Raw genomic sequence first — 14,425 nt, 5'->3', positions numbered from 1 at the left:
TGCCACTGGATGTTCCTGAGAGGCCTAGTTACCATTTTGACCATTGTCTTGGCAAGGCTTGGCTGTCTAGCAATGATCAACAACCAACTTGACATAGCTTGAAGAACTAAAAAATAATGCAAATATTGTCAAATCCAGGTGTGCAAAGCTTAGAGACTCACAGCTGTAATCACTGCCAAAGTTGATTCGAACATGTATTGACTCAGGGGTGTGAATACTTACATAAATGTACTTCTGTATTTCAATAAATGTGCTAACATTTCTAAAAACATGTTTTTGATTGGTCATTATGGGGTATTGTGTGAAGATGGGTGTGAAAAAATAATATTTAATACATTTTCAATTCAGGCTGTAACAACAAAATGTGGAATAAGTCAAAGGGGTAAGTATACTTTCTGAAGGCACTTGTTGGTATGATTGACCTTAAAAAATATATATTGTATTTTCACTAATAACACACTTACGTCACAAGAAAGGTAAGAAAAACAACCTTATTTTGATGGTTGCCTCTTGTATATAGGGCGCTATTTTAATTTTTGGATGAAAAACGTTCCCGTTTTAAACAAGATATTTTGTCATGAAAAGATGCTTGACTATGCATATAATTGACAGCTTTGGAAAGAAAACACTGACGTTTCCAAAACTGCAAAGATATTGTCTGTGAGTGCCACAGAACTGATGTTACAGGCGAAACCCAGATATAAATCCATTCAGGAAGTGGCGCATTTTTTGAAACCGCCTCATGCCAATGACTCCTTATACGGCTGTGAATGAGCTACGAATGAGCTTACGTTTTCCACGCATTCCCCAAGGTGTCTACAGCATTGTGACGTCTTTTTAGGCATTTCCATTGGAGAATGGCTGTAAGGGGCCATATATAGCGAGTGGTCACATGGTGTCTCCCGGAGAAAATATTGCGTAAAATTCTGAGGTAACCATTTTTCCAAACGCTTATGAAAAACCAATTGCCTCAACGGATATATTATCGAATACATATGTAAAAAACACCTTGAGGATGGATCCTAAACAACGTTTGCCGTGTTTCTGTCGATATTATGGAGCAAATTCTGAAAAAAGTTTGGCGTTATAGTTGAAGTATTTTTTGGTCGATTTCTCAGCCAAGCAGGATGAACAAGCGGGAGCTTTTTCGCCTACAAAAATATTATTTTTGGAAAAAAGAACATTTGCTATCTGACTGGGTGTCTCCTGAGTGAAAGCATCTGAAGTTCTTCAAAGGTAAATGATTTCATTTGGTTGCTTTTCTTATTTTCGTGAAAATGTTGCCTGCTGCCAGCAGAGCCTAGCATAGCATTATGCCATGATAAACTTACACAAATGCTTGTCTAGCGTTGGCTGTAACGCATATTTTGAAAATCTGAGATGACAGTGTTGTTAACAAAAGGCTAAGCGTGTGTTTGAATATATTTATTTCATTTCATTTGCGATTTTCATGAATAGGAAAAGTTGCGTTATGCTAATGCGTTTGAGGATATGATTACGCTCCCGGATACGGGTTTGCTAGTCGCAAGAAGTTTATTTTTTGTGGAACTGAAAAAAGTAATAATTTAATACAGTTGAAATGTTTATAAATTAGATGCGTGGAAATGAAAACAACTTCTGAAAATGGACACTCGAATTATAGTGATACAGTGCATTCGAAAAGTATTCAGATCCCTCAACTTTTCCCACATTTTCTTACCTGACAACCTTATTCTAAATCAGATTAAATAAAAAATACAAATCCTCATCAACCTACACAAAAAAACAGGTTTCTAGAAATGTTTTCTAATTTATACAAATAAAAACAGAAATACCTTATTTACATAAGTCTTCAGACCATATGCTATGAGCCTCGAAATTGAGCTCAGGTCCAGCATGTTTCCATTGATCATCCTTGATGTTTCTACAACTTGGTTTGAGTCCACCAGTGGTAAATTCAATTGATTGGACATGATTTGGAAGGGCACACACCTGTCTATATAAAGTTGACAGTGCATGTCACAGCAAAAACCAAGCCATTTGGTTGAAGGAGTTGTCCGTAGAGCACAGAGACTGGATTGTGTCAAGGCACAGATCTGAGGAAGGGTACCAAAGAAATGTCTACAGCATTGAAGGTCCCCAAGAACACAGTGGCCCCCATCATTTTTAAATGGAAGAAGTTTGGAAAGACCAAGACAGTTCCTAGAGCTGCCCGCCTGGCCAAACTGAGCAATCGGGGGAGAAGGGCCTTAGTCAGGGACGTGACCAATAACCCGATAGTCACTCTGACAGCGCTCCAGAGTTTCTCTGGGGAGATGGGAGAACCTTCCAAAAGGACAACTATCTCTGCAGCACTCAACCAAACCAGGCCTTTATGGTAGAGTGACCAGACAGAAGCCACTCCTCAAAAAAGGTACATGACAGCCCACTTGGAGTTATCCAAAAGGCACCTAAAGGACTCTCAGACCATGAGAAACAAGCTTCTCTGGTCTGATGAAACCAAGATGAAACTCTTTGGCCTGAATGCCAAGCGTCACGTCTGGAGGAAACCTGGCACCATCCCTACAGTGAAGCATGGTTGTGGCAACATAATGCCGTGGAGATGTTTTTCAGCGGTAGGGACTGGTAGACTAGTCAGGATTAAGAGAAAGATGAACAGAGCAAAGTACAGAGAGATCCTTGATGAAAACCTACCAGAGAGCGCTCAGGACTGGGGTGAAGGTTCACCTTCCAACAGGACAACGACCTTAAGCACACAGCCAAGACAACACAGGATTGGCTTTGGGACAAGTCTCTGAATGTCCTTGAGTTGCCCAGCCAAAGCCAGGACTTGAACCCCTTCTAACATGGAGAGGTCTGAAAATAGCTGTGCAGCAACACTCCCCATCCAATCTGACAGAGCTTGAGAGGATCTGCAGAGAAGAATGGGAGCAACTCCACAAATGCAGGTGTGCCAAGCTTTTGGTATCATACCCAATAAGACTCGAGGGTCTAATCGCTGCCAAAGGTACTTCATCAAAGTAATGAGTAAAGGGTCTGAGTAATTAAGTAAATGTGATAGTTTTTTTATTTTTAATACATTTGCAAAAATGTCTAAAAAGTTGTTTTTGCTTCGTCATTATGGGGTATTGTGTGTAGATTGATGAGGATAATGAACAATTTAATCCATTTTAGAATAAGGCTGTAACGCAACAAAACGTGTATTAAGTCAACGGGTTCAAATACTTTCCGAATGCATTGTGTGTCTGGTTTCGCAAACAATGTAAAGTATGTTTGGATAGGTGTACTCTAGAGCCAAGCGTGTTAATTTTTAATTAGAGGGTATCCTGCTATTGACACACTTGTTGAATTATACATTTACATTTTACATTTAAGTCATTTAGCAGACGCTCTTATCCAGAGCGACTTACAAATTGGTGCATTCACCTTATGACATCCAGTGGGACAGTCACTTAACAATAGTGCATCTAAAACTTAGGGGGGTGGGGTGAGAGGGATTACTTAACCTATCCTAGGTATTCCTTAAAGAGGTGGGGTTTCAGGTGTCTCCGGAAGGTGGTGATTGACTCCGCTGTCCTGGCGTCGTGAGGGAGTTTGTTCCACCATTGGGGGCCAGGGCAGCGAACAGTTTTGACTGGGCTGAGCGGGAGCTGTACTTCCTCAGTGGTAGGGAGGCGAGCAGGCCAGAGGTGGATGAACGCAGTGCCCTTTTTGGGTGTAGGGCCTGATCAGAGCCTGGAGGTACTGAGGTGCCGCTTCACAGCTCCGTAGGCAAGCACCATGGTCTTGTAGCGGATGCGAGCTTCAACTGGAAGCCAGTGGAGAGAACGGAGGAGTGGGGTGACGTGAGAGAACTTGGGAAGGTTGAACACCAGACGGGCTGCGGCGTTCTGGATGAGTTGAAGGGGTTTAATGGCACAGGCAGGGAGCCCAGCCAACAGCGAGTTGCAGTAATCCAGACGGGAGATGACAAGTGCCTGGATTAGGACCTGCGCCGCTTCCTGTGTGAGGCAGGGTCGTACTCTGCGGATGTTGTAGAGCATGAACCTACAGGAACGGGCCACCGCCTTGATGTTAGTTGAGAACGACAGGGTGTTGTCCAGGATCACGCCAAGGTTCTTGGCGCTCTGGGAGGAGGACACAATGGAGTTGTCAACCGTGATGGCGAGATCATGGAACGGGCAGTCCTTCCCCGGGAGGAAGAGCAGCTCCGTCTTGCCGAGGTTCAGCTTGAGGTGGTGATCCGTCATCCACACTGATATGTCTGCCAGACATGCAGAGATGCGATTCGCCACCTGGTCAGAAGGGGGAAAGGAGAAGATTAATTGTGTGTCGTCTGCATAGCAATGATAAGAGAGACCATGTGAGGTTATGACAGAGCCAAGTGACTTGGTGTATAGCGAGAATAGGAGAGGGCCAAGAACAGAGCCCTGGGGACACCAGTGGTGAGAGCGCGTGGTGAGGAGACAGATTCTCGCCACGCCACCTGGTAGGAGCGACCTGTCAGGTAGGACGCAATCCAAGCATGGGCCGCGCCGGAGATGCCCAACTCGGAGAGGGTGGAGAGGAGGATCTGATGGTTCACAGTATCGAAGGCAGCCGATAGATCTAGAAGGATGAGAGCAGAGGAGAGAGAGTTAGCTTTAGCAGTGCGGAGCGCCTCCGTGATACAGAGGAGAGCAGTCTCAGTTGAATGACTAGTCTTGAAACCTGACTGATTTGGATCAAGAAGGTCATTCAGAGAGAGATAGCGGGAGAGCTGGCCAAGGACGGCACGTTCAAGAGTTTTGGAGAGAAAAGAAAGAAGGGATACTGGTCTGTAATTGTTGACATCGGAGGGATCGAGTGTAGGTTTTTTCAGAAGGGGTGCAACTCTCGCTCTCTTGAAGACGGAAGGGACGTAGCCAACGGTCAGGGATGAGTTGATGAGCGAGGTGAGGTAAGGGAGAAGGTCTCCGGAAATGGTCTGGAGAAGAGAGGGGGATAGGGTCAAGCGGGCAGGTTGTTGGGCGGCCGGCCGTCACAAGACGCGAGATTTCATCTGGAGAGAGAGGGAGAAAGAGGTCAGAGCACAGGGTAGGGCAGTGTGAGCAGAACCAGCGGTGTCGTTTGACTTAGCAAACGAGGATCGGATGTCGTCACCTTCTTTTCAAAATGGTTGACGAAGTCATCTGCAGAGAGGGAGGAGGGGGGGGGCGGAGGATTCAGGAGGGAGGAGAAGGTGGCAAAGAGCTTCCTAGGGTTAGAGGCAGATGCTTGGAATTTAGCGTGGTAGAAAGTGGCTTTAGCAGCAGAGACAGAGGAGGAAAATGTAGAGAGGAGGGAGTGAAAGGATGCCAGGTCCGCAGGGAGGCGAAGTTTTCCTCCATTTCCGCTCGGCTGCCCGGAGCCCTGTTCTGTGAGCTCGCAATGAGTCATCGAGCCACGGAGCGGGAGGGGAGGACCGAGCCGGCCTGGAGGATAGGGGACATAGAGAGTCAAGGGATGCAGAGAGGGAGGAGAGGAGGGTTGAGGAGGCAGAATCAGGAGATAGGTGGGAGAAGGTTTGAGCGGAGGGAAGAGATGATAGGATGGAAGAGGAGAGAGTAGCGGGGGAGAGAGAGCGAAGGTTGGGACGGCGCGATACCATCCGAGTAGGGGCAGTGTGGGAGGTGTTGGATGAGAGCGAGAGGGAAAAGGATACAAGGCAGTGGTCGGAGACTTGGAGGGGAGTTGCAATGAGGTTAGTGGAAGAACAGCATCTAGTAAAGATGAGGTCGAGCGTATTGCCTGCCTTGTGAGTAGGGGGGAAGGTGAGAGGGTGAGGTCAAAAGAGGAGAGGAGTGGAAAGAAGGAGGCAGAGAGGAAAGAGTCAAAGGTAGACGGGGGAGGTTAAAGTCGCCCAGAACTGTGAGAGGTGAGCCGTCCTCAGGAAAGGAGCTTATCAAGGCATCAAGCTCATTGATGAACTCTCCGAGGGAACCTGGAGGGCGATAAATGATAAGGATGTTAAGCTTGAAAGGGCTAGTAACTGTGACAGCATGGAATTCAAAGGAGGCGATAGACAGATGGGTAAGGGGAGAAAGAGAGAATGACCACTTGGGAGAGATGACCAGAGACCAGACGCTCTCGGGGTGTGCGAGAACACGTGGGCGGACGAAGAGAGAGCAGTAGGAGTAGCAGTGTTGTCTGTGGTGATCCATGTTTCCGTCAGTGCCAAGAAGTCGAGGGACTGGAGGGAGGCATAGGCTGAGATGAACTCTGCCTTGTTGACCGCAGATTGGCAGTTCCAGAGGCTACCGGAGACCTGGAACTCCACGTGGGTCGTGCGCGCTGGGACCACCAGAGTAGGGTGGCCGCGGCCACGCGGTGAGGAGCGTTTGTATGGTCTGTGCAGAGAGGAGAGAACAGGGATAAACAGACACATAGTTGACAGGCTACAGAAAAGGCTACGCTAATGCAAAGGAGATTGGAATGACAAGTGGACTACACGTCTCGAATGTTCAGAAAGTTAAGCTACGTAGCAAGAATCTTATTGACTAAAATGATTAAAATGATACAGTACTGCTGAAGTAGGCCAGCTGGCAGTGGGTGCGTTGTTGACACTACACTAATCAAGTCGTTCCGTTGAGTGTAATAGTTTCTGCAGTGTTGCTATTCGGGGGCTAGCAGGCTAGCTAGCACTCAGATAGTTAATACTCAAGAGAACATAACAACAACAGTCATGAATGAGGCAGTCTAGACAGCGCAGGTGAGTGCATGTAGGTTAGACAGAGCAAGTGTTTGGTGGATGCACCCCTGTTCTGTGGATGCAGACCTGTGGCAAAATTTGAGATTGTGTTTTTCTTTTTACATTGGATAAAAAGTAGTGACTCAGAGCAGCTAGAAAATTGTATATCATACACTACAGTTCAGGAACAATGGGAAGAAGAATCATAAAACACGGGACAAGATGTTAAAAACTGTCCATTGTGCCAATAGATGGAATGAACTCGCATGAGATTTGCCGTGATGTTGACAGAGTGGCAGGGGAGGTTTATTTCTTAGACTGGGGTAAGATGTCAATTTTTGGGACACATCCTCAGTAGTGTGCCTTCGAATCAGTGGGTGTTTCGGCCTTTAATCACTAAACACCCGCATCAAAGGTGGCCAGCTAAAGGGTGATCAAGCCTTAGCTTGTGTCCCATGACCAATTAAGATGTCCCACGGGACTATGCAAGGCAGGGGCGTCCTCTTCCCTGAGCCAGCCATACAGCTGACCGCATACCTCATATGCACTCCTCAAGTTGGAGGGATCTGAATTGGGTTCTCAGGTGGGGGTGGGGGGTCATGAAGTTATAACCCAGCAAGGGTCCTTCCGTTTGATCCAGATCCACTGGCTGCCTCTTTCAGCTGCTTGAGAAACTGCTCTGACGGTCTGCCGCAGAGCCTGTCCATGGATTCCAAGTTCTTTCAGCAACCTGATGATGGAAGAAGCCACGAATCCTCTGCATCCCACTTCAACTGGCCAGACTTTTGCATTCCAGCCACGCTGAGTTGCGTCTGCTGCCAACTCTGTGTAACGCAGTTTCTTACGCTCGTAGGCCTCTTCAACAGAGTTTTCCCACGGGACTGTGAGCTCTATGATGTACACAGCCTTTCGTGAAGGGGACCAGAGTACCATGTCTGGCCTAAGGTTGGTAGAAGCAATCTCAGGTGGAAAAATGAGTTGCTGGCCAATATCGACAAGCATCTTCCAGTCCCGGGCCATGGCTAGGTGTCCAGTTTCTGGCTTTGTAGGAGGATACTTGGGCCTTTTCTGTCCCTCCCAGATGAATGTTGTTGTTTTGACGGGATTGCTTGTTTTTGGAGGTAATGAATTGGTTGCACTCCTCTTGGTCTCAAGTGCTGCAGCCAGGCTCTTTAGGACCTGATTGTGCCTCCAGGTGTAGCGGCCTTGTAAGAGGCTGGTCTTGCAACCTGCCATTATATGCCCGAGAGTCGCTGGAGCTGGGCAGAGGGGGCAGGTCGAGTCCTCGCCATACCATTGATGTAGATTTTTTGGTGATGGAAGCACTTCATAAACAGCTCTTATGATGAAGCTGATGTTGCTTGCCTCCATTTGCCAAAGCTCACTCCAGTTGATCTTTCTCCTCTCCAGGCCTTCCCACCGCGTCCATTGCCCTTTTTTAGCAAAAGAGACTGCCTTTGCACTTCTTGCAGTCTCCTCCTGTCTGCGCACCTCCTCGACCACCAGCTTCCTGCGTTCAGATGTTGTTGCCTTATGGAACGTTGGTTTGCTTGCTGCCAGGCCAAAGCCTCCTCTTCCATGCTGGATATTCCCCACAATGTCTTGGTGTCTCAGGGCTGATGTTGCTTGCTGCACAGCCTTGGATGATGTCCATTTCCGTCCAGTTTGTAGGGGAGGTGCAGCCTTGCTAATGGTCTGGTCTTTGGAGTCCTTCAATGTCATCTGAAGTCTTACTTTAGAGCACTTGTACTCCTCCGTTAGACTTGTAAGAGGTAGTTCAAGGACCCCTTTGCCATAGAGGCCGATGTTACTCAGGCATCGTGGGACACCCAGCCATTTCTTCACGTATGAGGTAATGGTTCGCTCCATCTTCTCCACTGTTGTTATTGGGACCTCATAGACGGTGAGTGGCCACATTACCCGGGGGAGAAGTCCAAACTGTAGGCACCAAAGCTTGACCCTCCCAGGCAGTAGGGTCTTGTTGATGTTCTCAAGACCGTCGGCGATGTCCTGCCTTACTTGCTGCACTTGATCTTTATCCCGGAGGCTTTCGTTGTACCATCTACCCAGGCTCTTGATGGGTTGCTCAGACACCGTTGGTATCGGGTCATCTCCAATGCAGAACCTCACATCTTTAAGCTGTCACTTGACTATGGAGATGCTTCGAGATTTGCTTGGCTTGATTTTCATCCGTGCCCACTTGATGTTATCCTGCAGTTTTGCAAGTAGCCGCCTGGTGCATGCTGCAGTGGTGGTCAGTGTAGTCATGTCATCCATGTATGCTCGGATAGGTGGGAGACGGAGCCCTTCCTTAGTTCTCTCACCGCCGACCACCCATCTCGATGCCCTGATGATGACTTCCATGGCCACAGTGAAGGCCAGAGGAGAAATTGTACAGCCTGCCATTATGCCTACTTCCAAGTGCTGCCATGTTGTTGTGAAGTCAGGTGTTGTGAAACACAATTGCAGGTCTTGGAAATAGGCCTTTACCAGTGTAGTGATGGGTTCTGGTACGTGGAAAATGTTGAAGGATTCCCAGAGGAGTTCATGGGGAACTGAGCCAAAGGCATTGGCCAAGTCAAGGAAGATGACATAGAGGTCTCTCTTGTCCTTCTTAGCTGTTTGGATCTGGTGCCAAATCATACTAGTATGTTCCAGGCAACCAGAGAAACCAGGAATGCCTGCTTTCTGTACAGATGTATCAATGTACTTGTTCCTTTCCAGATAAGTGGACAGCCTCTGTGCTATTATACTGAAAAAGATCTTCCCTTCGACGTTGAGAAGGGAGATTGGTCGGAATTGACTGATGTCTGTCGCATCCTTCTCTTTCGGGATTAGCACACCACCAGCCCTTCGCCATGCCTTTGGTATTATTTCCTTCTGCCACACTATCCTCATGAGCCTCCAAAGAAAGCGTAGAACATCCGGGGCGTTCTTGTAGAGCTTGTATGGTACTCCATTAGGCCCAGGAGCCGAGGCCGCTCTTGCTCTTTGACAAACTTAAAGGGTTTTTTATAGAACCGTGTTCTTGAGTGTTCCTTCTTCCTACGAAGTTTCCTTAAGTTTTCCGCTCTTCGCAAGGTTGCCAGCCGACATTTAATGTCTGCTTGGAGTAGCATGAGACCTTCTCTCTCTGCATCAGAGGCCTTCTTCCACTGCTTCCTCAGCTGCCTTCTCTCTCTGACAAGTATCTCGATCTCCTGCTGTCTCCTAGATTTGGCTGGCGCGGGAGGTGTCTTGCCACTTCTCCTTTCGTTTACTCCAAAGCGCTCTTCTCCGTAGTGGTAGATAATGTCTCCCATCCTTTCAAGCTTTTTCTCTGCTGTTCCTACCTTTTGTTCCAAGATATTTGTCAGGTCGTTGTTGATTGTTTCCCACTCTCTCTTTTCAACGGCTTTGGGCCACTTCACACTCGGTCTGTGCCCTTTGATCTTTTCCTCTTTTAGAGGTCTCTGTGGTTGGGTGAGTTCATCCACCGGCATTTCTGTGCTTGTGTTATCCTCCTCAGTTACAGGGGTGCTGATGCTCTGCGAACTTTGGTTTGCGTCCCGTCGCTGTGCTTCATTCGACTGATTTGACTGGCTGCTTCGTAAGAAGTACTGGTCAATGCGAGGTCCCTGTCTCTGCTCTCCCAAGCACCTTTTCCTCCCTTGATGGATCCTTAACCCCCTTGCCGATGTTACTCTCTCCCAACCACAGCTGCACACCTGAAGTGTGTGTCCTGCTGCTGTTATGGTTGTCTCATGTGCTGTGTTCCTACTCGTAGTCGTTTCCGTTCCTGGGTCCGTAACCGTGTGATCAGTCATTGAGCCATCTTGCGCCCCAGCTCTCGCAGGCTCTAGGGGTATGTTCCTTCGTTGACTTTCAGTAGCACTTAGCGGGTGTCTCCAACATACTGAAACAGCGTTGGAGACTGCCAACATGGGTAGCTAGCCCATGACAGACCCAGTGGGGTCTATTCCCTCCGGTCAGCTGTCTCTCCAAGCTGTCACACAGACTTTCCTATGTTGTCAGCTGTCCTTTCACAGCAGTCACTGGACTGGTCCAGATGATCAGAAAGTATTTCTGCTTTGAAAGTTGATAAGCTTGTAACCTCACTTTTGAGAAAATGTTTTGGTAAACCTACTGTAAACCTAGCTCTTTGTCTATACCCATTCAGCATTGTTCAAACCCTCTTAAGCCTTAGCCCCACCCATCTCTATAAGCATTCACATGTGAGGCCATGTACTAAACAACCAAAGTCTAAAGGCTGGTTTATACTACGGGTGCATTTGTAAATTCAATCTGGAGTGCCAGAGTGCAACCTGGGCGTTCGTCAAATTCAGAGCGTTTCAGAGCGTTTCGCTCTCGGAGCGTTCATACTGGATGCTCTGGCCGTGGAGTAGGGTTGATCCGAGCCTTCTGATCTAACAACAGCAGTCAAGCTCCCAAGCTAACTGGCTAACATTGTCTAGCTTGCTAGCTACAGTACTTCCAGACATATGAGAGAACAGCTCACTCACCCTAGCAGAGCTGGTAAGGCTGTTTTTATGTTATCCAGAGCATTGGTGACTGCAACTATGTTACTGGCAACAATTTATTCACGCTTCTTTTGTCAATGTTTACTGACACCGGCCATATTCAATGGGTTGTTGAGTGTTCGTAAATCCGTCAGTTATTCTGCGATCTGGCACACTCAGGCGAGAGTGCTCTGAAATCGGAGTAGATAGCCAGGCAAATGTTTTATGTGCTATAATTTAGTTAATAGCTGATGGATTATAAAAAGTAATCCATTGTCCAACTGTGGCATTTATTACAATTGTTTCCAAAACCTTTTAACAATTTTGATGACCGTTGCTACTAACACATTCACAAAGACATTATCCAGTAAAAGCAAATAATGTGAAGTGCATTTTTAAATTTACTTGATCAAGTGCACACAAATCATTAGAATCATTGCAGTTATAACACTTTTGGGTTTTGTGCATAAATACATTTCTTAATGAACTCTCCTAGCGAAGTGATAATAGACCCATATTCCAAGCAGGAATTAAAACGGGATTTAAAGCCAAATTAGATGATGAATGATCAAATCACAAATTCATGCAAAGGAGGGCACAGGAGAGACTGTTGGTGTTTAATATTGCATATCAGGTCAAATCAAATGTCCAGTACAGTGATCCGAGGGACATTAATAAAGTAGAAGCATTATTAAAGGTGGGTTTTACTTACCATCGGTGTTTTGTCGTGCTCTCCATCCTTCACCATAGCGACATCAACCATAGAATGGGGGAAGAAAGACAAATAACAGATATAACATCTTATTGCTTAAAGTACACCTAAGTATTACAAATGCATTTTTACAAATGGTAAATATATTTTTCACTTGGTCATTTACACCAGTAAACGTTAAGTTGAATAATGTATACAATATGTTGAGATTATCCTTGAAATAAAAATAAATCATGCTCAAATATTGAATTTCACTATCTGATATTTATATTTAAACTCAAGGTTTTAATTTGACAAATGGATAGTCATTTAAATTATTTTGAATACAATTAACACACTCACACGTATGCACTTTCATGGGAATGAAATGGTTGTTAAACTATAGTGTAAATACACCTACAGTAACATAAATACAAATATTCAGATGGCCATGAACAATGACAATAGGGGTAACAATAGCATTGCTGCCCACTTCAAATATTCAGAACAGTTCAATGGACTTCAAAGGGGATTGTAGTGACTGGTACATTGGTAGTGACTGTGGTAGTGAGCTTGGAATAACAATGTGGGCTACTTTAAAGCTGCAATATGTAACTTTCTGAGCGACCTGATCAAATTCACAGAAATGTTTAGTTATAGATGTGTCACTAAGCAGCGGTAGATCGGTTCTGTGTGCTCCATTTCTATGCTTCCCGTTCTTAAGTTTCGTTTTTGTGTCTTTTACTTTTGGATTTGTACACCAGCTTCTTTTTTAGTAGAGAGCGATGGCTAACAAATACATTTTAGTTTATTAAAAAATTATTTATGTGGTTTTCATGGTACAATGACTTTCCACACTTGCACCATACTTGCTTGTTTTGTCACAAACTGAATTTAGGCAAACTATTAGAATTTTAGCAACCACGAAATGGCAGAGCGATATATGCATATTGCAACTTTAAGATACCGTAATTTCTGGACTATTAAGCGCACCTGAATATAAACCGCACCCACTGAATTATAAAAAAATATGTATTTTGTACATAAATAAGCCGCACATGTCTATAAGCCGCAGGTGCCTACCGATACATTGAAACAAATTAACTTTACACAGCCTTTAAACTAAACACGGCTTGTAACAAAAATAAATAGGCTTTAACGAAACACGGCTTGTAATAAAAATTAAAGGGTAGCCTACCAAGAAAGTCATTGGTCACTATCTTCCTCCTCCTGTGCACTGAAACCACTGAAGCAATCTCCTTTGGTGTCGGAGTTGAATAGCCTCAGAATTGCTTCATCTGATGTTGGATCGTTTTCATTGTTGCTCTCGTCACTTTCATCCAGAGGCAAATACCCCGCTGAGCTCATGCTGCCCCTTCAACACGTAGCAGTCCAGCTTTTCGAAACACGTTGATGATAGTGGATTTTTTGACAATGCTCCACGCTGTCAGGACCCACTGGCAGACTTGACCATTGGTTGCTCTTCGCATGCGGCCCGTTTTAGTGAAGGATTTCTCCCCACTTGTCATCCAAGCCTCCCACTGAACACGGAGCACCACCTTAAATGCACGATTTACACTGATGTCGAGTGGCTGCAAATACTTTGGGCCATCTGCTTTTCTTCCCTCTGAAAGCTTTTGTTGTCTTTTTGCACTGAGTCAGTTCCTCACGCTGCTGTTTCCAACGTCTTATCGACTCATTAAGGCCAAGCTCCCGTGCAGCAGCTCTATTTCCTTTTCCAACAGCCAGATCGATCGCCTTCAACTTGAAAGCTGCATTATATGCATTTCTCCATGTCTTTGCCATGATGAGGGTGACAAAATTACTACCGTAATCAGAATGATGGGAAGTTTGAGCGCGCTCAGTTTTTTGGCGGCATGAATCTTGTGAAAGCGGGAAAAATCCATAAATTTGCAGAGTCATTGTATAAACCGCAAGGTTCAAAGCGTGGGAATAAAGTAGCGGTTTATAGTCCGGAAATTACGGTACATAAAAAAATAAAATAAACTGTTATACAATAGGATACAAACACACGTATTTACAGTTTCACTCGATTACCCCTTAACAGTTGATCAAATTTTTCAGTGGTTAGAATTTTTTAGTAGATAGCGATGGCTATGAAAATAGCCAATGAATTTTTTCAGACTACTATAAAAAACAAGGATTGACTAGACATGTCCCATAGCCTAACATGCTGACAAGACCGCTCGCGCACATTGTGATTTTGTACACCCACACCAGCCGCGATCAGGACACGAATGTTGAAATATCAAAACGAATTCTAAACCAACTATATTCAATTGGGACAGGTTGAAAAGCATTAAACATTTATTGCAATTTAGCTAGCTAGCTTGCTGTTGCTAGCTAATTTGTCCTGGAATATAACATTGGGTTTTTATTTTACCTGAAATGCACAAGGTCCTCTATTCTGACAATTAATCCACAGATAAAAGGGCAAAAGTTAGTTTTGTAGTAATCGCTCCTCCTTCAGGCTTCTTCTTCAGACTTTATATGGCAGTTGTCAACCAACTTTAAGGTGCATTACCA

At 45.4% G+C, this 14,425-nt stretch overlaps 1 protein-coding gene across 3 annotated transcripts in view; it reads right to left on the bottom strand.

Moving 5' to 3' along the window:
* Positions 1 to 14,425, bottom strand: part of LOC123998756 (glucocorticoid receptor-like) — a 97,388-nt gene that overhangs the window by 16,435 nt on the left and 66,528 nt on the right. For all 3 annotated transcript variants that reach the window (XM_046303880.1, XM_046303881.1, XM_046303879.1), the window contains one exon: positions 11,900 to 11,926. In XM_046303880.1, the coding sequence (XP_046159836.1) occupies positions 11,900 to 11,926 (27 nt within the window). The remainder of the gene's footprint in view (positions 1 to 11,899; positions 11,927 to 14,425) is intronic.

Source organism: Oncorhynchus gorbuscha, linkage group LG16, assembly GCF_021184085.1.
Source record: "Oncorhynchus gorbuscha isolate QuinsamMale2020 ecotype Even-year linkage group LG16, OgorEven_v1.0, whole genome shotgun sequence".
Taxonomy (NCBI): domain Eukaryota; kingdom Metazoa; phylum Chordata; class Actinopteri; order Salmoniformes; family Salmonidae; genus Oncorhynchus; species Oncorhynchus gorbuscha.
This window is presented reverse-complemented; position numbering and strand designations above follow the sequence as displayed.